This window comes from Peromyscus leucopus, chromosome 15, assembly GCF_004664715.2.
Source record: "Peromyscus leucopus breed LL Stock chromosome 15, UCI_PerLeu_2.1, whole genome shotgun sequence".
Taxonomy (NCBI): domain Eukaryota; kingdom Metazoa; phylum Chordata; class Mammalia; order Rodentia; family Cricetidae; genus Peromyscus; species Peromyscus leucopus.
Genome location: NC_051076.1, coordinates 33,572,601 through 33,595,618, shown reverse-complemented (window position 1 = coordinate 33,595,618; position 23,018 = coordinate 33,572,601). Strand labels below are relative to the sequence as shown.

At 37.1% G+C, this 23,018-nt stretch overlaps 1 protein-coding gene across 4 annotated transcripts in view; it reads right to left on the bottom strand.

The window, feature by feature from the left end:
* Dcaf6 (DDB1 and CUL4 associated factor 6) overlaps positions 1 to 23,018 on the bottom strand; it is a 115,113-nt gene that overhangs the window by 27,631 nt on the left and 64,464 nt on the right. For 3 of the 4 annotated variants that reach the window (XM_028864384.2, XM_028864385.2, XM_028864386.2), the window contains 2 exons: positions 13,581 to 13,640; positions 2,417 to 2,534 (listed from right to left, as the gene is read on the bottom strand). In XM_028864384.2, the coding sequence (XP_028720217.1) occupies positions 2,417 to 2,534; positions 13,581 to 13,640 (178 nt within the window). The remainder of the gene's footprint in view (positions 1 to 2,416; positions 2,535 to 13,580; positions 13,641 to 23,018) is intronic. The other variant, XM_028864387.2, reaches the window with a different exon arrangement.

The following is a 23,018-nucleotide window of genomic DNA, read 5'->3' as shown; positions in this document are numbered from 1 at the left end:
TCGTATAGAAAGATGAGAGAAGAGACTGAGTAAATAATGAATTTGAGAACCTCGTGTTAAATTATCTATTATGGAACAGGGCCACAGACACCATGCTTTAAAACATTAGATAAACACTTGGGGTCATGAAGAAACCCCAGTGACGTCATCTGCAAACACACAGAGAATCGGATTCTTCACCAGCTCTGCGGCTCCCGTCCTGGCACAGCCCATAGCTCTAGCGACTTCTCACTCTGCTTACGGCCAGTCTTTCAGCCGGCATTGCCTTCTCCTGTGGCACAACATGAACACAGCAACCAAAACTACCGCTGTGTTCTTCAACACCCCCTCACTTCCTGGATGACCTTCCTGTCGCTCATCTGTCTCTCCTCTGCTCACTCCATTTCACATCCATGAGCTTCCTAAAAGATCCCTGAACATATAGGACTGCTGCTCAAACGTTATGCAGGATGTCTCTCTGCCTCAAACGTTCTTCCACTACATGCAAGCCATCTTCTCATTGATGACTGACCTTCCCTAGGTTTCCCGATTGTCCTTACCTGCTCTATTTTCTTCCATAGAACTTAGTGCCTTCCAAATGCTATACTGTACACTTATTTATTGTAATTATTGTCCGCTTCCTCCACCTAGAATGTAAGTTCCAGAGGGCACAGATTTTTTTTAAAACTATTTTTTCTTAAGCATTTCCAATGTCTAGAACAATCCTTGGCACACAGAAGGTCTTCAATAACATTTGAAATCCTATTTAATCAGGCTTTACTGTAAAATATATTGAAACATAAACACACATGGAGGCCAGTGAACTGAATAAAGTAACATATAATCACATATTAATCAATCACACAACATATAATTATGTATTAATAATATATTAACATGTGATATATTATTTGCACATAATATACTTTATATTATAATAACAGTATATGATGTATTTACATAAATTTAATATATTAACATGGCTTAATATATTAATGATAATTACAAGTGATTATAAATAATTGACATAATTATTGTATAATCCATTATATAATTATGCCAGCACACAATTATATATTTATAAATACCATATTGTCAACAAACATTCATAAATTGTTAATTAAACAAGGTTAAATAAAAATATTTGGATAATGCTCAATCAAGAGGCCTTTAGATAGTGGGAAAGATAATAAAATGTTTACATAAATTGATTTCTTAAATTTAAGAATCAGCTAAATTAATACATGAACAAAATCAGAAATGTCATTAAAGACAACATATATAGCACTAAGTAAGTATAAAAGTCCAACCTTTCTAATAATAAATTAAATAACAAGTAAAATTATTTAAAAATCATGATAAAAAATACATTGAACAGAAGATTAAAATATGTTCATATACTACCAATGTAAAAAGAGAAAGTCCTTTAAAAATAAATTGGCAATATCTTTTGATCTAAATATAGTTCATTTCTGAAAATATCTCACAGATACGATGCCAATGGTAGGAAAAGTTTTAAAAAGAAAGACGTTTCCCTCACTGGGTTAAAAGTGATAAGTTTATTTTCCAATTTAAAGGGAATAAAGAATTAATCTAGAACATCCTACTGAATGGAGTAGTACAATTAGTACATAACCATTAGTACAAGTAACTAAAACAAGTATAAAGTTAAGTTTAACAAATGCAGAACAGAGTATATTCAGCATAATTAAAATAATGTTCTAAAATGCAAAAAAATCATGCACTTATGTATATATACATATATACACAGAGAGAGAAAGAGAAAGAGAACAAAGACTAAAATGTCTGAAACTAATGTAGGTGATTATATTACTGTTTGTATTTTCTATCAGAACAAACATCCCAGGATGACAAACACAATTTGCTTACATTGTTATAAATGTAAATTCTCAGGCCTGGCCTTGCACCTAATCAGCAGGTGGGACTTATTGATCTGTGGGGTTTTTTGAGTTTAACTTGTTTTGTTTTGTGCGCACATAAGTGTGTGTGTAACACACACACACTCCAGAGGAAGATGTTAGGGAGTCTTCTTCTATTACTCTTCACCTATTGGCTTGAGATGGTTTCTCACTGAACAGGAAGCTCACTGGTGAGCTCAAGCGATCTGCCAGTCTCTGCCTCCCAGTGCTAGGGTTACAGGCATATACAGGCATGTGCAGCCATGCTCCACTTTTTACATGGCTGCTAGGGATTCCAACTCCGGTCCTGATGCTCGCATAGCAAGGGCTCTTATCCACTGAGAATGAACTGTCTCCACAGACCCCCAATCTATGTATGTACAAGTTCTTCAAGGAATGGAAAGCACACTAGTTTCACAACCAATACAGTGTAGCAAAAACAAAACAGAAAATGCAGTACAGCTCTAATGTAACTCTACACAACAGCGAAGAACGTCTTCACAAAGACGTGAACTTACCATTCGTCTGTAAAGTTCAGTTTTATTGTGCTTGTAGTTGTTCCTTCTGTGCTGTAGTGCAAACTTAAAACTGGTTCACCTGTCCCTGGCTTGGGGCTCAGCCTTTCATTACTGTTATCTGAAAATTGCGTTTAAAACATTTGAAAACATCTCTGAAACCAGTAAAAATATGACATTTCCTAAAATTTAAAAGAACTTAAGTTAGGTTGTTCTTGTCATCATTTTTGTTCATGTTAGGTTTTCCTTTAAAGTTCAAAGCAACATTATGAATTTCTAGCTTTGTGTACATGACTCCCTCATATTTAGAGGGAGATCAAATGCACTTAAAACCACTTTCATTAAGGAAGCAAAAGCTATTAGCATGCAATGACATACATAATAAATAGAGCCTTACTTAATAGAATACCCATGATTTACTTTTTAGTTGCTTGAACATCAGAAAGGATTAGCAGCGGCTAAAATTTAAGAAAGATGAAAGGGCTCTGCACAGAGCCGCTCAGTCAGATGCTACTGAGATCTTCGTTCCTCAAGACATATTCTATGGCAAGGCAGCAGTCCACTGTGCTTTGGCATTTTCTAAAATTGCATTATTATTTTAGTATAGTTCAGCTTTTATTCTTAACTATTCTTGCAAAGAAGATATTTCTTAATAATGGACAATTTTGCACCTTAAAATTTTATAGGGTATATCTACAATATATAATGTCTTTTTAAAAATGGCAAATAAAGGTGGGCACGGTGCTCAAAGCTGTAATCCCAGCACTTAGGAGGCCTCCAAGATTTCAGGGCTGGCCTGTGTTCCACAGCTAAAAACAGGCCAGCTGGGCCAGAGTGAGGCCATCTTTCAAAAAGAAAAACTTCATATTTGGCTGGGCATGGCTGCACATATCTGTAACCCCAGAATTCAAGGGCAAAAACAAGTGAATTGTTCTAAATGTGAGTACAACCTGGTACACATAGTGAGTTCTAAGCCAGCCAAGGCTATTTAGTAAGATCCTGGCTCTAAATTAATCCTTAATCAATCAAACAAAATAGCAAATCAAAGCCACAAAAACTGTAGAGATTATTCAAAGCCCTCTCCCCAAAGAGCAAAAGAATAATCAAGGACTAAATCCAACAGAACTTTAAAACTTCCCATTTGATAGTCATTAACAGCTCGTGGAAGCCTGAGCATACACAGGGAATAAAAATGGACACAAAACCAAGTATCAGACACTTTGGCTAGCTGTCTCGAGAGAGAAAACCTATTTGTGGTTATCTCTTTCTCTTGGCATCCATTCCAAAACTGATGTAACAGTGAATTACTCTTCTTAAAAATAACAACAGATCACAACTTTAGAGATCCAGGTTGCGCACACTTCTTTTCTACTTTTACAGTAATGCCAAGAGTGGGTGTCAGGGCCTGCAGTGAGCCCACCGAGTGTCTACCACTGACCAGATGCACAGGCCTATGCAGGCTCTTAACTGTTGTTACAATGAAGGACATACCCTCTCTCCCCTCCACTACACACAAGGAGTACTTACTGAAAGAGAACCTCACAGAACCTCTGGTCTAGTTTATAACCAGGAAACATAACATCATTTCAATAAAGGACTGGAGCAGAAAGGAGAAAGCATTCCCCACGAGACAAATGAACTGAAAAAGCTCAATTCTTACACTAGGTTTTAAGTTCTAACTTGTGAGAAATCTTGACTTATATGATTAAATTTTATTTTAAAATAAAAGTGTAAATACAGAGCTGGCATCTTCAAATTATAAAAGTCACTTTATTTCTATTCTATTTGTTTTGACTCCATCCTTAGTATAAACAGCTACTAGGAATGAACTAAAACCCATAAAGTGCGCTCTCTCTCTCTCTCTCTCTCTCTCTCTCTCTCTCTCTCTCTCTCCTCTCGTCTCTCTCTCTCTCTCTCTCTCTCTCTCTCTCTCTCTCGTCTCTCTCTCTCTCTCTGTCTCTCTCTCTCTCATCAGTGTCTCACCATGTAGCCTTGGTTTGCTGAGAATTCACTTTGTATAGGCTGGAGCTGACCTCACAGAGATCCGCTTGCCTCTGCCTCCCAAGTGCTAGGATTAAAGGTATGAGCCACCACCAAAGCAGACCTACACCAATGTCAACACCTGAGCATTGTACCTAGGGTCTTGGAGGAGGCATTTTACAAAACAGCAATCTACTAAAAGCACAAAACTTTACCTTGGAAAAAACTATCAAGAATGAGACTTTGGTATCTGTCCAGTCCTTTACCACTTGAGTGAATTTAGAGTTGCTAGTCATTTGTCCACACAGTTTTCCTTTTTCCTTTAGTTACGCCATTGAGATTTTCAATCCACTGATAACAAAGACACTACTGTTTTAAGGTTGCTGTAACTGGGGCTAAAGCCTGGGATGATCCAAGGACACAGGAAGAGCTAGAGCTGGTTCTTTCCAAACATGTTATAAAACATTTTGCTATTTATTTTTTCCTCTAAGGTAAGGAAGGAATCGAGGGTATGGTGGCACACATCAATAAACCCATACCAGGGAGGCAGAGGTACTCAGATCTGAGTTCAAGATCTGCCTACATTGCAAGTTCCAGACCAGCCAAGGCTACATAGTGAGACCCTGTCCTGGGGAGAGAAAAGGGGAGGGGGTAATTTAAGAGCAAGTGTATTGCTCTACTAGAGGACCTGAGTTCAATTCCCAGAACCCATGTTGGATCACTCATAGCTTCCTGTTAACTCCAGCTCAGGGGATCCAACACCCTCTTCTGGGCTTCATGGACAACCCTCAACCCCACCCCTACCAAAAACAACAACACAACATTCTTTTTGAAGAAAATGAGAAAGACAGTTATATACATTCATATATTATCACTATAAGAATATAGTAAACAAAAGCAAGGACAAGAGAGAACAGTGCAGAAACATTTCATTAACATTTGCACAACAGCCTGCCAACCCCTGCCCAGCAAGAAGCCTCCAGGCAATCAATGACAGTCACAATTTCTTTCCTAGAGTCATCTATTACAAAATTATTCAAACACAGTCATAAAATGGGGCAATATTCATACACTCATAAAATGAATATAGCTGATTGACACTTTTCCCTCCAACTCTTAATGAACTCATCAGCCTTGGCTAAAACTGGCCAATCACTGTATAAATGGAACAGACTCTTTCATTAGGTACTCAAACTTCAGATTCCTGAGTTTAATGATTTCCATATAGCTGCACATAAATTGTATCTTTGGTAGGAACACTATCCAATACAGAATTTGACTTCTTCAAATGAAGGACCAGGATGAGTTTACAGTCAAAGATTAGAATGTATTTCTAACTCTCCTCATTCCACTCTTCTTAGGTTTATGTCACTTTGCATGACTACATACAACTTATTAAGATGGGGTTTTCTGAGAATGCTGATCCCTAGCTAAGAATGGATGTAATTTGGGGGCTGAAGAAATGTCTCAGAGGTTAAGAGTACTGGCTGTTCTTACAGAGGCTGGATTTGATTCTCAGCACCAATATGGAAATTCACAACCATCTGTAACTCCAGTTCCAGAGAATCCTCGCCTCCCTTGGCCTCCATGGGCACCAGGCACACCCACGGTGTGCAGACATACATGCAGATAAAACACACATGCATATAACATACAATAATAAAATGATTTTTTAAATGGATGTAATTCACTGTGTGTGATAAAATGCATATTATAAGCTAAACATTTCTAAGAAAAAATGCTTCAAGGACCTAATTAATGAGTTGTTTTTATATCACTAAAAGGATATTTATGAGCATTTAGATTTCCTCTACCTTGTTTAATTGCTTTAAAAAGGAACAGCAAACACATTCCAAAAACTATTTCAAAGTCCATACTCGTTACATAATACACAAATCTTTCTTTAATACTTATCATATATATATATATATATATATATATATATATATATTGTCTTTACTGTCAGATGAGGAAGAACACAGTATTCACAACCATACATGGCAGAGCTGGGCTGCTCAGTCATATTCCTAATGTTTGCTAGCTGTGTGTAGTCTTAGACAAGTTTCATAACTTTCTTTTGCTTCAGTTTTATCATCTGGAGAATGAAGATAAGTATACCTACTCCACAGGATGGTAAGTATACCAACTCCACAAGGATGGTAAGTATACCTACTCCATGAGGATAATAAATATACCTACTCCATGAGGATACAGTGAGGATTAAGGAAATTAACAAAAGGATTTAAAGCAATGTTTGGTACAACGAAGTGTGATATTAGGCTGTTGTTGCTATTATTATTAATTCAATATTGCAATAGCAGAGTATTAACTCTATCTAATTATCTATCAATCAATCAATCAATCTATCTATCATCTATTATCCATCCATCCATCCACCCATCCTAGCCCATATAAACAGATATGACTCAACAATCTACTTTACTTGTTTTTATATATGTCTTAGAGTCTTGATTTCTACAACAGAAAATAAAAATGATAACATTCTCCTCATTATATTATGAAAATATAGGAGGTGACAGAAGTAAAATTCCTTCTTTCCTTTCCCTTTCTTTCCTTCTTTCTTTCTCTCGAGAAAAGTTCTCTAAGACAGCCCTGGCTGTCTTAGAACTATGTAGACCAGGCTGGCCCTGAATTCAGAGACCCACCTTCCTCTAATTCCTGAATGCTGGGTTTAAAGGCATGTGCCACCACACCTGGCTCAGAAGTAAAATTTTTAACATACTGCTGATCACATAAAAACTTAGTAGATGTCAACTATTAGCAGAGACAATTCTAAGTTAGAAAATAACTAACCTAGAAGTATAGAAAACGATTTGATTAATAGAAAACACATCAAATACAAAATAACAGTTTAATGTCCAAATAGTGAAATATATCACCAATTGTCAGATTCGACACTGAGTAGTGGGGTGGTGATGGGGGAATTAGTCATTTCATTCCAAATACCCAACTGGTAGATAGTAAATCTAACAGTACACAGAATCTGGAGTGAACTCCCAATTTCCTATCTTCCCAATAGAATTTAAAATGTACCATTTATAGATGTGTTCTGGTAGTAAATACTGAACTAGTATTTCTCATTAATTTAACAGGCTTCAAACATTAGATACTTATTAAAAATAAAAAATTCAGTATATATTTAATGGCTACCTAAAACACTACTTGAGCCAGACGTGACAGTTCAGTAAACTCAGCTATTGAAGAGGTGGAACCAGAATAATCTCAAGTCTGAGGCCAGGCCACATGACTTAGGACTCTGTCACTAAAAAAGTAATATGGAGAAAAGGGAAACAGGGGACATGATGTAATTATATTATCTCAAAAAAAAAAATTACAAAAAGTAATACTAAAGGTCAGGGATATAGCTTTTTCTCAGTGTATTCAAGGTCCTGGTGTCAGTCCTCAGTGTTGCATAAATAAACATTAATGTAATATTCTCATGATAATATTGTTAAAATTTCAATTTTGTAATAGTATACAAGTATGATTTTAAGGAAATATATTTTTAATTAATGACAAATCCAATTGAAGAATTAGTAAAATCAGTTTTCCTAGATTCTGATTACCCACTTGTCTCCTATAGATAAATGCATTAACACCACAGGAAGCCTACTTAGGTAAAATGACCCCAAGGTTTTTTTTTGACACTTAAAGATCATCAACTTCTACTTAATGATTATCACTGTAATAAGTATAAAGCAATTTGCTCAATCATGACAAAGACTTAAACTCATACAAAACTATTTTCTTACACACTCCCCCAAATTAACTGTCATTTAAAAAATACTTAAAAAATAAAATAAAATGAAAAACTACAGATCTAAATATCTGAATAAATATTTGTAAGTTTATATATATATATTATGCATATATAAAAATTATGTATGTAGATACATGCATATCTACATATATCTACATATATTATATGCAAATATATGTGCATAAATATATTTATGTGTATATGTTATATATGCATATATACACAAATTACATTCACACATACATGCATATGCATATATATTATACAGTATGCATATGTAATATATATTTATTTTTATATATATCATATATAATTTCTTCTAGGCAGCAAACAAAGTACATCACAGATACCATTGGGCTTTGTCCATAATTAGCACAGGAGAGCTAATTCTAAATAAAGTTGTCCACAACTCTAAATTTTGTAAATATGATAAAGTATTTCTCATGTAACAATGTCTGTTATTTGATTTTTTCCCATCATTCTGTTTATTCAGAAAACATATTGGTTAATGGAAACAGAAACTACTGAGACAAAGTCAGGGATGGGGGATATATGCTCCTGTAGCCCCAGCTTTCTCAGGGGCTGAAACAGGATTGTCTGAGCACAAGGCTTCAATCAGCCTGGGCAACAAAGCAGATCTCTGACTACATATTTTATTTCTTTTTCATATTTGTAAAGAAACAGTATGCTTCTTTTAAAGTCTGATACTTATTCTGTAGATGTGTATTTAATTGCCATCAAGGTGACTAGATGCTTTCTTTTTTTTTGTTTTTCAAGACAGGGTTTCTCTGTGTAGTTTTGGTCCCTGTCCTGGATCTCGCTCTGTAGACCAGGCTGGCCTCAAACTCACAGAGATCCACCTGGCTTTGCCTCCCAAGTGCTGGGACTAAAGGCATGCGCCACCATGGCCCGGAGACTAGGTGCTTTCTATATTGTTTATTTTCTCACAGTAGCGCCTAGATTTCTTTATGGGGGTAGCTACCAAAGATAAAAAGGTTGCTAATAACGTTCAGTTATTAGCAACTCAATGAGTTCATCTCACTGATGAATTTTTTTCTTTGAATAATTAAATACATCACTGCCTGGATGCAGTCTATGGAGCAGTATAGGGAGTTGTTTGGATCATGAATACAGAGTCCTCACCAGTGGGTAATGTCACCTTGCAGGAGTGAGTGAGTTCTTTCTCAAAGGACCATATAAGCTACTGGTACAATAAGTTGTCACCAACCACATTTGGTTTTCTTAGCTTTCTCTAGCTTTCCCACCAGACATCTGTCTTCAATATGCTTCTGCTTGTCCCTCCATGCTTTACAATGCATGGAGCAGAATGTGACCCTAACTAAAAGTCAAGTAGATCCTTCCAGAGCTGTGAGTCAAAAGCTCTTTCCTTATGTTATTCAGTCCCCCCTCCCCCTCCCCTCTCTCCTTATCTCTATCCTTCCTCCTCTCTTTCACATACATATATTTTAAAGACAGGGTCCCACTATGCAGACCTGGCTGGTCTAGAACTCACTGAGATCCACCTGTCTCTGCTTCCCAGGTACTGGGATTAAAGATATATGTCACCATGGTCAGCGTTTAAGTATTCTTTAATAGCAAGAGAAAACAGACTAAGATACTTCAAAGCCAACATTTAAAGGATATCTCCCCACACACATACACACACTACCAAAAGATATCTTACACAGGGCTGGAGAGATGGCTCAGCACTGACTGCTCTTCCAGAGGACCCGGGTTCAATTCTCAGCACCCACATGGCAGCTAACAATTGTCTATAACTCCAAGATCTGATACCCTCACATAGACATATCTAGAGGCAAAACACCATGCAAATAAAATAAAATAAAATAAAAATAAATAAAAAGATATCTTACATAGCTTCTTTTCCCCATAACTATCTGTTTCTTCTGAAAGCTCTCTTTCTGATGGTTTACTATAATCTTATCAAGATACCTAGACATGATTTTCTCTTAATTATGAAACTGGCTAAACAGTTTCAAAGTACCACTTATTACTACCATTACTGTCATTGTTTTGTAGTAATAATCCATACTTCTAGATAAGACAAGCAATCTGCCCCAAACCCAAGTTCCATTCATTCTACTTCACAAAGATTTTTAAAATGTACTCACTTCCCACTCCTACTGCCTTAGACTGGATTCTTCATTGTCTCTTACCTGGATTATTACAATAATTCTTGTATGGTCCGACTCTCTTCAATCTTTATCTTCCATTTATTCATCTATAATGTTGCCCAGATGAACTTTCCAATATGTAATCTGGCTATTATGCTAAATTCTCCAGATTGAAATCATTTCCATAGCTCTGATCACTTAAAGAATTAATACTGGCACACCTTTAATCCCAGCACATGAAGCAGAGGCATGTGGATTGATCTCTGAAAGTTCCAGGCCAGTCTGGTCTACATAGAGAGTTCCAGGCCAGCCAACACTAAAAGAAAGACCCTGTCTCAAAAACATATCTCCCACCCCACAAAAAAAAAAAAAAAAAAAAAAAAAACTGACCAAATATTGGTACCAATAAAACTGATATGACTTCATACACTGCACATATATGACAATGAATACAAACAACACATAAAGAATATGGAGAGAGGTATATACAAAACAATCCTCCGAACAAATACAGGATTGCAGATCCAATGAGAGCAAATAACAAGCCACAAAGAGGGAAAGGGGGAAATACTGCATACTGGAAAGTCACATGTTTTGAGAGATTGACACTTAAAGGATAAGTAGAAATTGCTTAACATCAACAACAAGGCAGTTTGGGAGTGGGAACCGTGCGTCTAAGCTGTCTGAGAAGGAAAGAGTCGGAGTGTTAGCAGACTGGAGGCAGGCTACTCAGTAAGAACACAGCAAGTGAGCACAGTGTTAGCAGACTGAAGGCTACTAGGCAAGACCACAGTGACTGAGCAGTGTCAGGAGACTGAAGGGACTTGACAAGGACACAATGCGCAAGCAGAATGGCCAAAAGTAAGGTTAGAGAGATTACGGCCGGTTCATGTGTAGCTTATAAGACACGGTGTGAACTTAGTAGTTTTCAAGGGTTAAAGAAACTTTAGATGGGAAAATGATGGAGTATATACACACTTTTCAAAGGGTCACTCTGCTAGTAAAGAACAGACTGTGGCTTAAGCAGACATGAGGAAGTCAGTTACAAAGTTATTACATTAGGCCAGAAGAGACAGACTGGCGACAGGCAGGCTGTCTGAACTTCTAAGTACCGTTTATCTTCAGATAGCACATATTGCCATAGGTAAGCCTATGCGCTTAAGTCATTTCCCATTGTTAGGCCAATTCTGCTCATAGGCCTTATCACAAAACTACATTTACAATGTAGTTTCTGCCAAACACAAGTGATATTTGACCTCATACAACCTCTCTAAGGTTATATGACTATATATATGACTATTACATGGTCACCCAAACAAAGAGCCTCCTAATTTCTCTCTCCAGGCTAGTCAACCTCACTAAATGGCATCATCATTCACCAGGCACTGAGGCCAAAACTGTGGGAGTTAAACTGAATCTTCCCTTTCTTACATCCCAAAACCATATATAAATGAAGTACCAACTAAATAGGTATAATATTCAACATAAATCTATAGAAAGTATTCTATACGGTTAACTAAACATGAATCTGGATATAGTATATTATAATGTGATGCTATAATTGTATCCCATTTTTATTACTCTGTACAAAGATAAAACATGGTTAATTTTGTAGTTCTCAAATTCATTTACTCTGTTTTTTTCTCCCCCCCCACCCCATTTTTTACATTATATTTTGCTTGATTTAAAAAAAAAAAACGGATTTTCATGGCAATTCTCCTACATCAGTCTTCTGACTGCTGGGATTAAAGGCAAGAAATACCATGCCTAGCTTTATTTTTTTAAGAACAGGAAAACAACAACAAGAAAACAAAATACCTAACAACAACACATGTCATCAAGATTTACAAATAAAGTATTTAAGACTGAAAGTACAGGAGTTTCTAATTTGTTTTAAATTTAGTTTTTGAACATTTCTCTAGGACAGTTAAAATTAGACCTATTTCACACCAGATACTACAGAAATACTAATTTCTTCATTCAGTCAACCAGTGAGTCCTTTTATATATATAAATTAACTTTCAGCCTACCAAGTCTTACATTTTTCATGCTTATTCATATTTTTAAAAACAAATTTGTGAAATCTATTAGCAGCTACCCCTTAGCCCTTTCCAGTTGAGATAACTGAAGTCAAGCTGGTGAGCTGGCTCGGCAGTAAGCCTGACCTGAGGTCGATCCCTGGAAGCCATGCCGTAGAAGGAAAGAACTGAGTCCTGAAAATGATCCTCCGATCACTGTGCAAGACTGTACCATGGCATGGACCCCAACAGACACATGTACCACATATAAATACATAAATAAATAGTTAATTCTTTGCAGCTGAATACCACTAACATTATCATATCACGAAGTGCTTAGAATACTTTAGAGAATTCTGAGTTGATATAGTAAGTTCTCTGCCTTAATTCTCAAGAAAGTCCTACAGCTTCTTAGTCTTCTTTCTACATTCTTCTTTCCATGGACCTCTTTTGCGTCAGAATGTTGTCCTTTTCTAATTTTCTCTGCACTCCATCAGCTCTGCTGGTGATACAGCTTGACCAATACACCTGTGATGGCATCTAGCTCTCCTCCAGGCTTTGCTACTTCAAAAAGGCACCAGTGGAAGTGTAAGAGGCTCTGCCTGCTGATTGCCCAGCTTTCTGTGCAAGCATAATGAATGCTTCAGATTAAAGGTACAGGAGCTGAGTGGGGTGGCAGCATGCTTGCAATCCTAGAACTCAGGAGGAAGGCTAAGCAAAACCACTGGAGGCTCGAGGCCAACGTGGGCTACGTATAAGACCTTGTCTCAAAACACGAAACAACACAACAACAACAAACCAACCTATCTTGAGTTTCACCACCAGTTAAGTATAACACAAAACCAAGTGTTGTTACCATAGCAACCTAGTGATACGGACTATTACTATGTTCAAATCACTTCTAAATGAATAATGATTGGGCAATGTGCTAACCTTAAACCACAGTTCTATAGGATTTTATGATATATAGCTATAATAAACACTTTATATTCATTTCAAACTGTTGGAGGGAGAGACTTCAAAGCTGTTGTAAAATGTTGAAGGCAGAAATGAGCTCACACAGAACACAATTTGTTCAGGCCACGAGAGCCCTCTGTGCACAGTACCACCCGAGACAATTTAGTCCACAAAAGACTGACTGCAGACCGTCATCAAAATGATATGCTAACCAAAGTGAGGAAGAACCTGGTCTCTGCATTGCAATAGAACTACGGATGACTGGGCAGAGCGCATCTCCTGTCGCACGCACCCACCCTGTTGCTCACCAAGTGACATGGATCCGAGCTGTTTGTTAACCACAGAAGAGGGAGAATCTGAAACAAAAATGAGATTTCAACTTAAAAGTAAGCAGCAGAAAACTGCACAGCAATGTCATGATAATCTCTAAGCTTAAGAAACAAATGTATAAGGATGGGGAAGAGAAGTAAGTACTGTGGTGTGTTTTCCAAGCAGTGAGTAAGCAGGGCCATGTGCTTAAAGTGTTATTCCAGGCAAGCATTTAGCAATCGTGAGAATGAGTTGAGAAAACAATTACTCTACTTCCATGCACATACCTTTAATCAAATTCATCTAGCACAGATATAAGGTGCCAGATAGATAATTAGAAACAGGGTATTTCCTCTAAACAGAAGAAACTCTGCCTTTCTGAAGTTCCCTCACCAGCTCTTAAGATGGCTTTCAGTCTGCTTTCAAAGCATGAAATGAGATGCTCACTGGACAGTGGGAGATGCTGTTTGCTGTACCATGAGCTGAAGGAGTCAGGATGTTTAACAACAAAAAGTGGTTTGTAGGGAAAACAGTCAATGAGTTAAATACCTTTAAAGAAACATGTAACTTTAAAAACTCTATGGTACATTGTGCATAATGAAACTATACTCTGTGAAAGCTTAGGCTTCTTTACCTGGTTGGGAAAGAAAAGCAAGAAGAAAGCTTACTGGTCTGTGCTTTCTACTTTGGCTTCAAACAGTACAACTTTATTTTGATCTTTTGGGTACACAGAGTCTTCATGTGAGAATTTATTTCATTACTGGGTTCTAGTTTTTAGAAAACACTGGAATAAAGGACTGAAATGGAAAGAGTATTTGCCTTGTGTTAGCAAGTCTTAATTCTGATAATCACAACGTTTTTACCATGGATATGGTACCTTAACAAAATGTTAATGTAAATTACACATCCTTTGTCTACAAAAAAAAAAAACAAATAAAAAAGCAAAACTGAAACTGCTAGAATCCAAAATGTTTTAGTGCTGCTGACACAACACAAGTGGAAGATTTCACCACTAACCTATGAGAAAATGCAGTCAGAATATAGATAGATTCCCTAAAGTACTGCATAAAATTATCTCTGATGTTCGCATCAAATGTACAGAAAGCACAGATGAATTTCCTGCTTAGCCCTGAGTACTTCCCCTTGACACCTTATTAGGTATATGCAAATATTCCCCCAAACGTGCTGCTCCTGATCCCAAGCATTTGTGGACAAAGGATACCTAACACAGAGAAGCCCTAGTGCCCCAGGAGAGCTCCAGCAAAAGGGCATAGTGTGGGTAACAAACACGGCTTTAAAATAATTTTAAAATAATTCCTAATTTCTAAGATCCTTTGCCTTGGTTCTTTTTTTTTTTTTTTTTTTTTTTTTTTTTTTTGGTTTTTTGAGACAGGGTTTCTCTGTGTAGCTTTGTGCCTTTCCTGGATCTCGCTCTGTAGACCAGGCTGGCCTCGAACCCACAAAGATCCGCCTGCCTCTGCCTCCCCAGTGCTGGGATTAAAGAATTGCCTGGCTGCCCTGGTTCTTAGTGAATGGTGTTAGCAAGGCATGTCTCATTGCATCAGCTATGTTCATAATGACATTTCATTTCTTCCATACAGATGTTAAAGTAAAGATCATCCTGAGCTGAATAGGTAAGGGAAATTTCCCAATATATCCTGGTTTCATACTAAATTTACATCATTTAATTACTTCAATTTGTGGTCTGAGGTCTATTAACCTCAAGTCTTCCATCTTCTAGTACGTATCATGGCAGTCTGCTCCGAGAAGTTGATAAGCCATGACATTATTCTAAAGTCTGAAGCTTTTATTCATCCTCACCTATCATCTCTTCACCATAATATTTGATTAAGGGTCTTTACTACACAAAAAGGGAAGTGGGAATAGCAGTGTTTACTGGTTCCTTAATCTACCATACTTTTCTCTTTAAAATAATTTCTCACTGACTCATTTTAGCTCTAACATTGCCACCTGCATTATTTTGAAAAACAGGCAATTAAGTCATTAGAAATAATGTTACACTTTTCAAAGCAAAACAAAAACAAGTCAATTAATTAAACATTGGAAAACCCTCCTTAAGAGTCTTTCTTAAAATACAGTTCATCCCTCTGGATTCATCACATATTTCCGTATGTTCTCCTTTAATAATTAAAATCTCCAAGACATCTCTAAGGCCACTAAGACATGCACTTCATAAATATTGGTTTTCTATATTATGGAATGCATAAATCTTCATGAAGTAAAATGTATCTTGTTCTTTCAATAAAACTTAGAAAGTATCACTAAAAACACACTAGTGAAGATCTTCAGTGCTATCGCCTCCACAAAATGTGCTTCAGTCTTACAGTATTTAAAATAATGAAGCTTCCATTACATCAACAATAAAGCCCTTCATCAACTAAAACACTTTCACTGTACTGTTTTAGCCTGTAACAATTGTGTATTTCTAAGAATTACTTGTTATTCTTACATCCTTAAAATTTTTCAAGTTACATTTTTATTATTTTGTGTGCTTGTCTATTGTGTGTGGATGTGCACATCTTACAGCTAGCTCTTATATGGAAGTTAAAAGACAACTTATGGGAGTCAATTCTCTTCACCACGTGAGTCCTGAAGACTGAACGCCAGCTGTCAAGCTTGGCATTAGGGCCTTTACCCAACATCTTTTAAGGCTAATGTTTATGACTCTTTGGATTTTGCATTTACTTTATTTACAATCTTGGGAACAGGCAACTCCTTTTAGAATTATTATTTTCCTATAACATAAATATGTCATATATGCTTTTGTAATACTAAGTGTTCATAAATGCCTATAACTCCAGTTACAGAAATACTTCTACATATTAACACAATAACTAACAGAATAACAAATAACAACAAAAATATAGGAAGCTTAAACTCACTGCTGCAACTGTTTGTATATTCTACTCCATATTTGTGTGAAATATTTCAGAAGGCATCATTACAAAATAAAAATCAGAATATATGCTCCACTACTAAAAGCAATATGGTAAGTCAACACATTTAAAGTATTTTAAACGGTAGGTACTATTTTAAAGGTAGATATAAATGTTACGAACAGTTCATTCGGTACTAAGCTCAATGTATAGAGTAGTCATTTACTGTGTATTTCTTCCAAATTTGTAGTTTGGTACTGAGCAAATCCTTCAGTCCTTTAACACCAGATTTTTTTTAAATTGTAGAAAACTAAAAAATTATAATCTAACATATAACAAGACTTCTTCAGTCATATTTCCTGGGTTTGAATGGCTTTTCACTCATTCATACTGTAACCCTGGGCAAGTTATTTCAATTGTCTTAAGTCTCATTTCTAACTCTATAAAAAGGGTGCAGCATTCTTTTAATGAGCTCATCCTTATAAGCTACATAATATATAGGGAAGAGTCAGGTCATGTAACTATTTTTCAGAGCTATATTATTGACTGAAAAAGAATGATATAAAATTATCTTCAAGCTAAGGAATATATATTCATTTAATTATAGTTTAAAATCCTAAGATTCACTACTGTTTTCCTTAGGACTCTAACACTTACGGTAATTAACAAAGGCTTCCAGAATTAGGTCAGTATCGTGCCTGATTTATCAGAGGACAGGCCAAAACATGAACCAGTGCATCCATCTCAGAAGTGCCACACTGGCTGCCATTGTGAGCATTGCAGGGAGGCTGACGGTAAATAGGGCCTGCTTGCACAGGACATGTTGAATGCTGATTTTTTCCAATATGGCTCAGTTTTGAAAAGCCCTTTTTTCAAAAATAATCATCAATGTTTTATACCCTTCTGGGGTATAAAAGTTAATTTTTTTTTTTCCAATCGGCAAAACCGTGCCATAAAGCGAAAAAACAGTTCCTACCTGACCCTTCTCTAGGCTGGCTCCATGCTCCAGTGGGGCTCTGTGGTGGTTGGGCCAGTACCAGTAGAATCCACAGGGTGTTGTCACTCTGAGCAGGAGCCAGCAACCCATGACTTCAGGGACCTGAAATGGAAAAAAGATCTGGGCTTTAAATTAGCTACATACTGAATGCCTTTGTTGCAGTTATTCAGGGCATTCATTTGATAACTGTCCAAGCAGCTCATTCAGAATCCTCAATGCTGTCTACCTTAAATGGTCCTGATATGAAGACATTCTGAAGAAGTAAAACACACTATAATTAAGATGGTATTCGCTTACAAGTATCAAGAACTATATATTTATCTATCCGTCTCTATGCATCTCTGTTAGCTGGGGTAGACGACACTACCTAAATATCTATTATAAATAAGATGGTACTCTCTCATGAGTATTAAAAACTATATCTACACATTATCTATCGCATCTCTATGCCATCTGTTATGTGGCGTAGGCTACAGTACTTAAATAAACTGATAACTGGGAAACTCACAGACAATAGCCAAATGAATTGCCCAAGGTTCATCTAGTTGTAAGGTAAGGAACAAGAATTCAACTAGTTTCAGAGCCAGATAATAATGCGATAAAGAAAAAAAAAGCTTTCTTTTTATGGTTAAAGCAAAAGTGCCTCCAAGCCTGACTGAGTTTTCTTCCCAGGACCCACACAGTGGAACTGATTCCTTGCAAGTTATCCTCTGACCTACACACATATGCTGTAGCCCACCTCCACCCTCCAGATAGATAAATATAATTAAAAAATAATTGGCCTGGCTATTGGTGGCACAATGCCTGTAATCTCAACACTCAGAAGGATAAGGCTTGAACAGCAAATTCTACAACAGCCTGAGCTAGGCAGCAAAAGCCTATCTCAAACAAAAAAATCACAAACAAACAAACCAACCAACCAAACCTCATGGCTCTAATTCCAACAGTCAAGGAGAAGAGACAGGAGTTAACACGATTAAGAACACCTGGGGATACAGTGAGACCCTACAGTGAGACCCTATCTCAAAACACTGTCAACAACAACATCATCATCACCACGGACTTACTGTATGTTATGTTGCATTTCTGAAGAGCTTAGAAAATGAGTTATAATATAATCTCTAAATGATCTACAGTATACTTCCTGACTTCTGGACAAAAATGTACTTCAAACTAAAACAGGAGAGAGAGCTCAGGGGTAAGAGCGCTTGCTGCTCTTGCAGAGGCCTGCAACTGGGTTCTCAGCATCCATATGGTGGTTCACAAGCCTCTGCAATGCTAGTTCCTGGGGTCCTAATGCCCTCTTTTGGCTTCCAACAGCATTGCAGTATATTGTGCACATATATGCAGGCAAAATACTCATATACATAAAAATAAACACATCTTTTAAAAACTACAACAAAAATATCTTAAAGTAATATATTCTAAAATTGAAAACTGGATTTTTAAATTTAACTCTGAAGGATTATCATTTGTAGTTGTCAAAACTTTTTTTAGGGCCTGGAAGGATGGCTCAGTAGTTAAGAGTATATACCACTTTTACAGAAGACACAAGTTTGGTTTCCATCACCCAGGTTGGGTGTCTTACAATCACCTCAAACTCCAGTTCCATGGTCGGGGAGCGTCTGGCACCTGTACAAGCACCTGCACACATGTACACATACCCACACACAGACACAAACACACACATAATTGAAAATAATAAAAATAACTCTTGAAAAAACTCTACATTTAGAGTAGGTTGGTCCATATTCTATTTCAGAGATGAGGAGCTACAGGTTAGCATGAAGAGCAAGCTAAATCATAGCAGTTTTACTTTTACATCTGAGTGCTTGGCTTTTTTTCCCCTCCTGTGACCCAGAGAATCAAACAGCTTCCCCTAGACAATTCAATCACTGCTAGATACCCAGTCCATTTGCAGACTTTAAATCAGAACTTCCACATAAAACTCTGATGAAAGCTTTACAGCTGAGCCATCTTGCCCTCAATAAAAGAGAAAACCATGACTCAAACATCTTGTTTAACCTTTGTTAGAAACCCTTGTTTTCTTGTGGCACTGCAGGACCAAATCCGGGGTCTTAGGCACACTAAGCAATTGCCCTACCACTAAGCTATGTCCCAAGCTCTAACTCTTTTATATGACTTATTTTAAACAATAAGTTAAAAGTGGTTGACATTAGTGTTTCAGAATAATGCAAGAAATATTGCCAGGTGTGGTAGTATATGCCTTTAATCACTGCACTTGGGAGGCAGAGGCAGGTGCATCTCTGAGTTTGAGGCCACCCTGGTCTAGATAGTTAGTTCCAGGACAGCCAGGACTAAAGAGAGAAATCCTGGAGGAGAGAGAGAGAGGAGAGAGGGAGAGAGGAGAGAGAGAGAGAGAGAGAGAGGAGAGAGAGAGAGAGAGAGAGAGAGAGAGAGAGAGAGAGAGAGAGAGAGAGAAAGTAAGTAAAAGAGGGAGAGAGAAAAAGAGACAGAAAGGAAAAGGAAAGAAAAAGAAAAGAAAGATTGACAATTAATATATAATATGAATATATAATATTTCACTGTGATTATCAGTGAATACTATCTGGCTCCTTCCCATCTGATCCCACTAAACTTGCAGATTATTATTTCTGTAAAGTGACTTGTTCTCAACTTTCATTTAGAAACTAGATATTGTTGGTTCATTCTATACTTAGCCTTTCAGAATTCTCTTGAGTCCTATGTTTTAAAAAGAAGATAGAATATGTCAATGAAATAATTCAGAAACTTTCTACTTTTACAATTTCTTGATTCTAAGTCATGTATCTTTTGAACACCTTATATCTAAGAAATTTAAATAAGTAGAAAGATAATGGAAGTACCATTTGTTGGCAGTATCATAACTTATTTTAAATGTTCTTTATTATTATTACATCTGTACATATGGTACACGTGTAAGTTTGGGCACACATACCACAGCACACAGCAGGTCAGAGGATAACTTTCAGGAGTCAGCTCTCCCCTTCCACAGTGGGATCTAGGATTTAAACTCGGGTCACCAGGCTTCCATGGCCAGCTCCTTTACCCACTAAGCCATCTGCTGGCCCCTTATAATTTATTGACAGGCAAAACATATCACAAAAAAATATCTTTTATGTATAAAAAACTAACAAACTAAAATCAAATATACTAATTTTGGTACCTTTGTCAAAACGGAACAAGCCTTGGTTTTATGACTTTAAAAACCCACTTTACTTCACTTTCTGACTCTAACCTTGGGCCTTCAACATTTTCCTTGTCATTTTCTGCTCCCTGATAAGGAGAGCACACTTGATACGTCATAGGCACAGTCAGCACAGCTAACCACTGCTGGTTCTTTCGTTTTAGACAACCTCACAAGGACTTTAGGTGCTACAGCACAAACGCCTGGAGGTTCACTGGGAACAGACCATGTGTGGATCCTGACCTTCCCAATATACAGGAAAGCAACCATCAGCAGGGGTCAGGACTGGCTAGCATTGGTAGAGGCCATACTACAACAAAGCCCATGACCACATGTCAAATGCGTGACCGTTAGAGTGCTTCTAAGCACTGTCCCCAGAAAAGAAAAAATAAAGTTAATTTTGGAACCTTCCTTTTTTTTTAAAAAAAAAGATTTATTTATTATGTATATAGTGTTCTGCCTGCATGTATGCTGTGCACCAGAAGAGGGCACCAGATCTCACTATGGATGGTTGTGAGCCACCATGTGGTTGCTGGGAATTGAACTCAGGACCTCTGGAAGAACAGGCAGTGCTCTTAACCAACTGAGCCATCTCTCCAGCCCCACAATTTTGGCACTTTTCTATCCTGATAGTACAGATATCTATTGAGAGGAAAAAAGGATTAATTCCTGTTAACACACACACACAAAAATGCATTTAATAGTTAAGTATAAAGGTTTTTAAAATGTTTATTTATATTTATTTCATGTGTGTGGTGTTTTGTCTACATGTATTTATGTGTACCACATGCATGCCTGGTGTCTGTGAAAACAAGAAGAGGGTGTCAGTTCCCCAGGAACTGGAGTTATAAACAGTTGTGAGCCACCATATGGGTGCTTGGAATTGAACCTGGCTCCTCTGCAAGCAAAGCCAGTTTTTTAATCACTGAGCATTTCTCCAGCCCCTAAGATAAGGTTTTAATAATTGTTAGTTAATTAAAAATTATCTTTTTGCTAAATTTCATAATTTCACTTCTACATTTTTATAACATATATTTTGAAATGAAGAATTTTGCCTTAAGACAACTCATCTTTTCTCACAACCAAAGTTTATTTAATTGACCAAGAAAACAGACCTTATCAGTTGCCTTTTATTAACAGTTTATAAGGCTTTTAGTTACTAATAACATTTCTAGGACAGCGTTAGATGAAAGTAGCACTAGCAAATGAACACAGGGCATGCTACAGATTAAAATTTATTAGGGGGTTGGGAATGTAGCTTAGTTGGTAGAGTATATGCATGAAGCCCTGGGTACAGTCTCCAGAACGATCTAAACTGGGCATGGTGGCACACTCTTATAATGCCACCATCTTAGAGATAGACACAGGAGGATTAGAAACTCAAGTTCATCCTCGGCTACGTAGAAAGTTTGAGGCCCACCTGAGCAACAGAAGACTATTACCCAAGAACAAAACAAGCAAACAAACAAACAAATAAAAAAACTGACCAAGGTGCCTTACGTATATGAACGCTATGATAAACAAATAAGATACGCAAAAAATACCTCACTTTTAGGTGAGGAGATTATTGTACACTGAGATAGACATAAGGACTTCAAATACTGGATCCTGTGGACCTTAGAGAACCAAGAAAAATCTTTAATAAAAAAGAAAAGAGAATGTTTCTCAACTTCACAATTGGTAAGCTTAAGCTCCTTAATTAATACCACCAGTAGTCAATCGGCCTCCAAACTTAGGTGCAAGTTAATTTGCATGATACTGAGAGATGAGAGGACAGCATTCTATTGTTTCAGAAAACCCATATAATCCCTTTACATTTGTTTCTGAGACAGGGTATCACTGTGCAGCCCTGGTTTGCCTGGAACTTCCTATGTCGACCAGGCTGGCCTTGAAATATCTGCCTGCCTCTGCCTCCTGAGTGCAGGGCTAAAGACATGCACTGTCACACCTGACACCACTCTCAAATTTTTGACTCAAAGAACCTGCTTCATTTTTCAAATTTTTAGAAATTTACACAAAGGTAAATAAGCCTCAACTTCCTTTTCTAACACTCACAATGTGCTTTCTTCCTCAGAGATGTTTGCTTCCTATCAAAATTCACTTTACTATTTGATTTGTTCCTGCTAAGTGTAGTATCTTAAAAATATCTGTCTAGAAGGGGCTGGCGAAATGACCCAGCTGGCAAAGTGACTGCCTCCAGCCTAACAATGGGAGTTCACTCCTCAGAATCAACAGTGGAAAGAGAATTGAGTCTCACAAGTTTTCATCTGTCTTCCACGTGTATGCTCCTGGCATGCTTGCATGTGTGTAAGTGTGCACAGGCACACATGTGATATTAATAAAA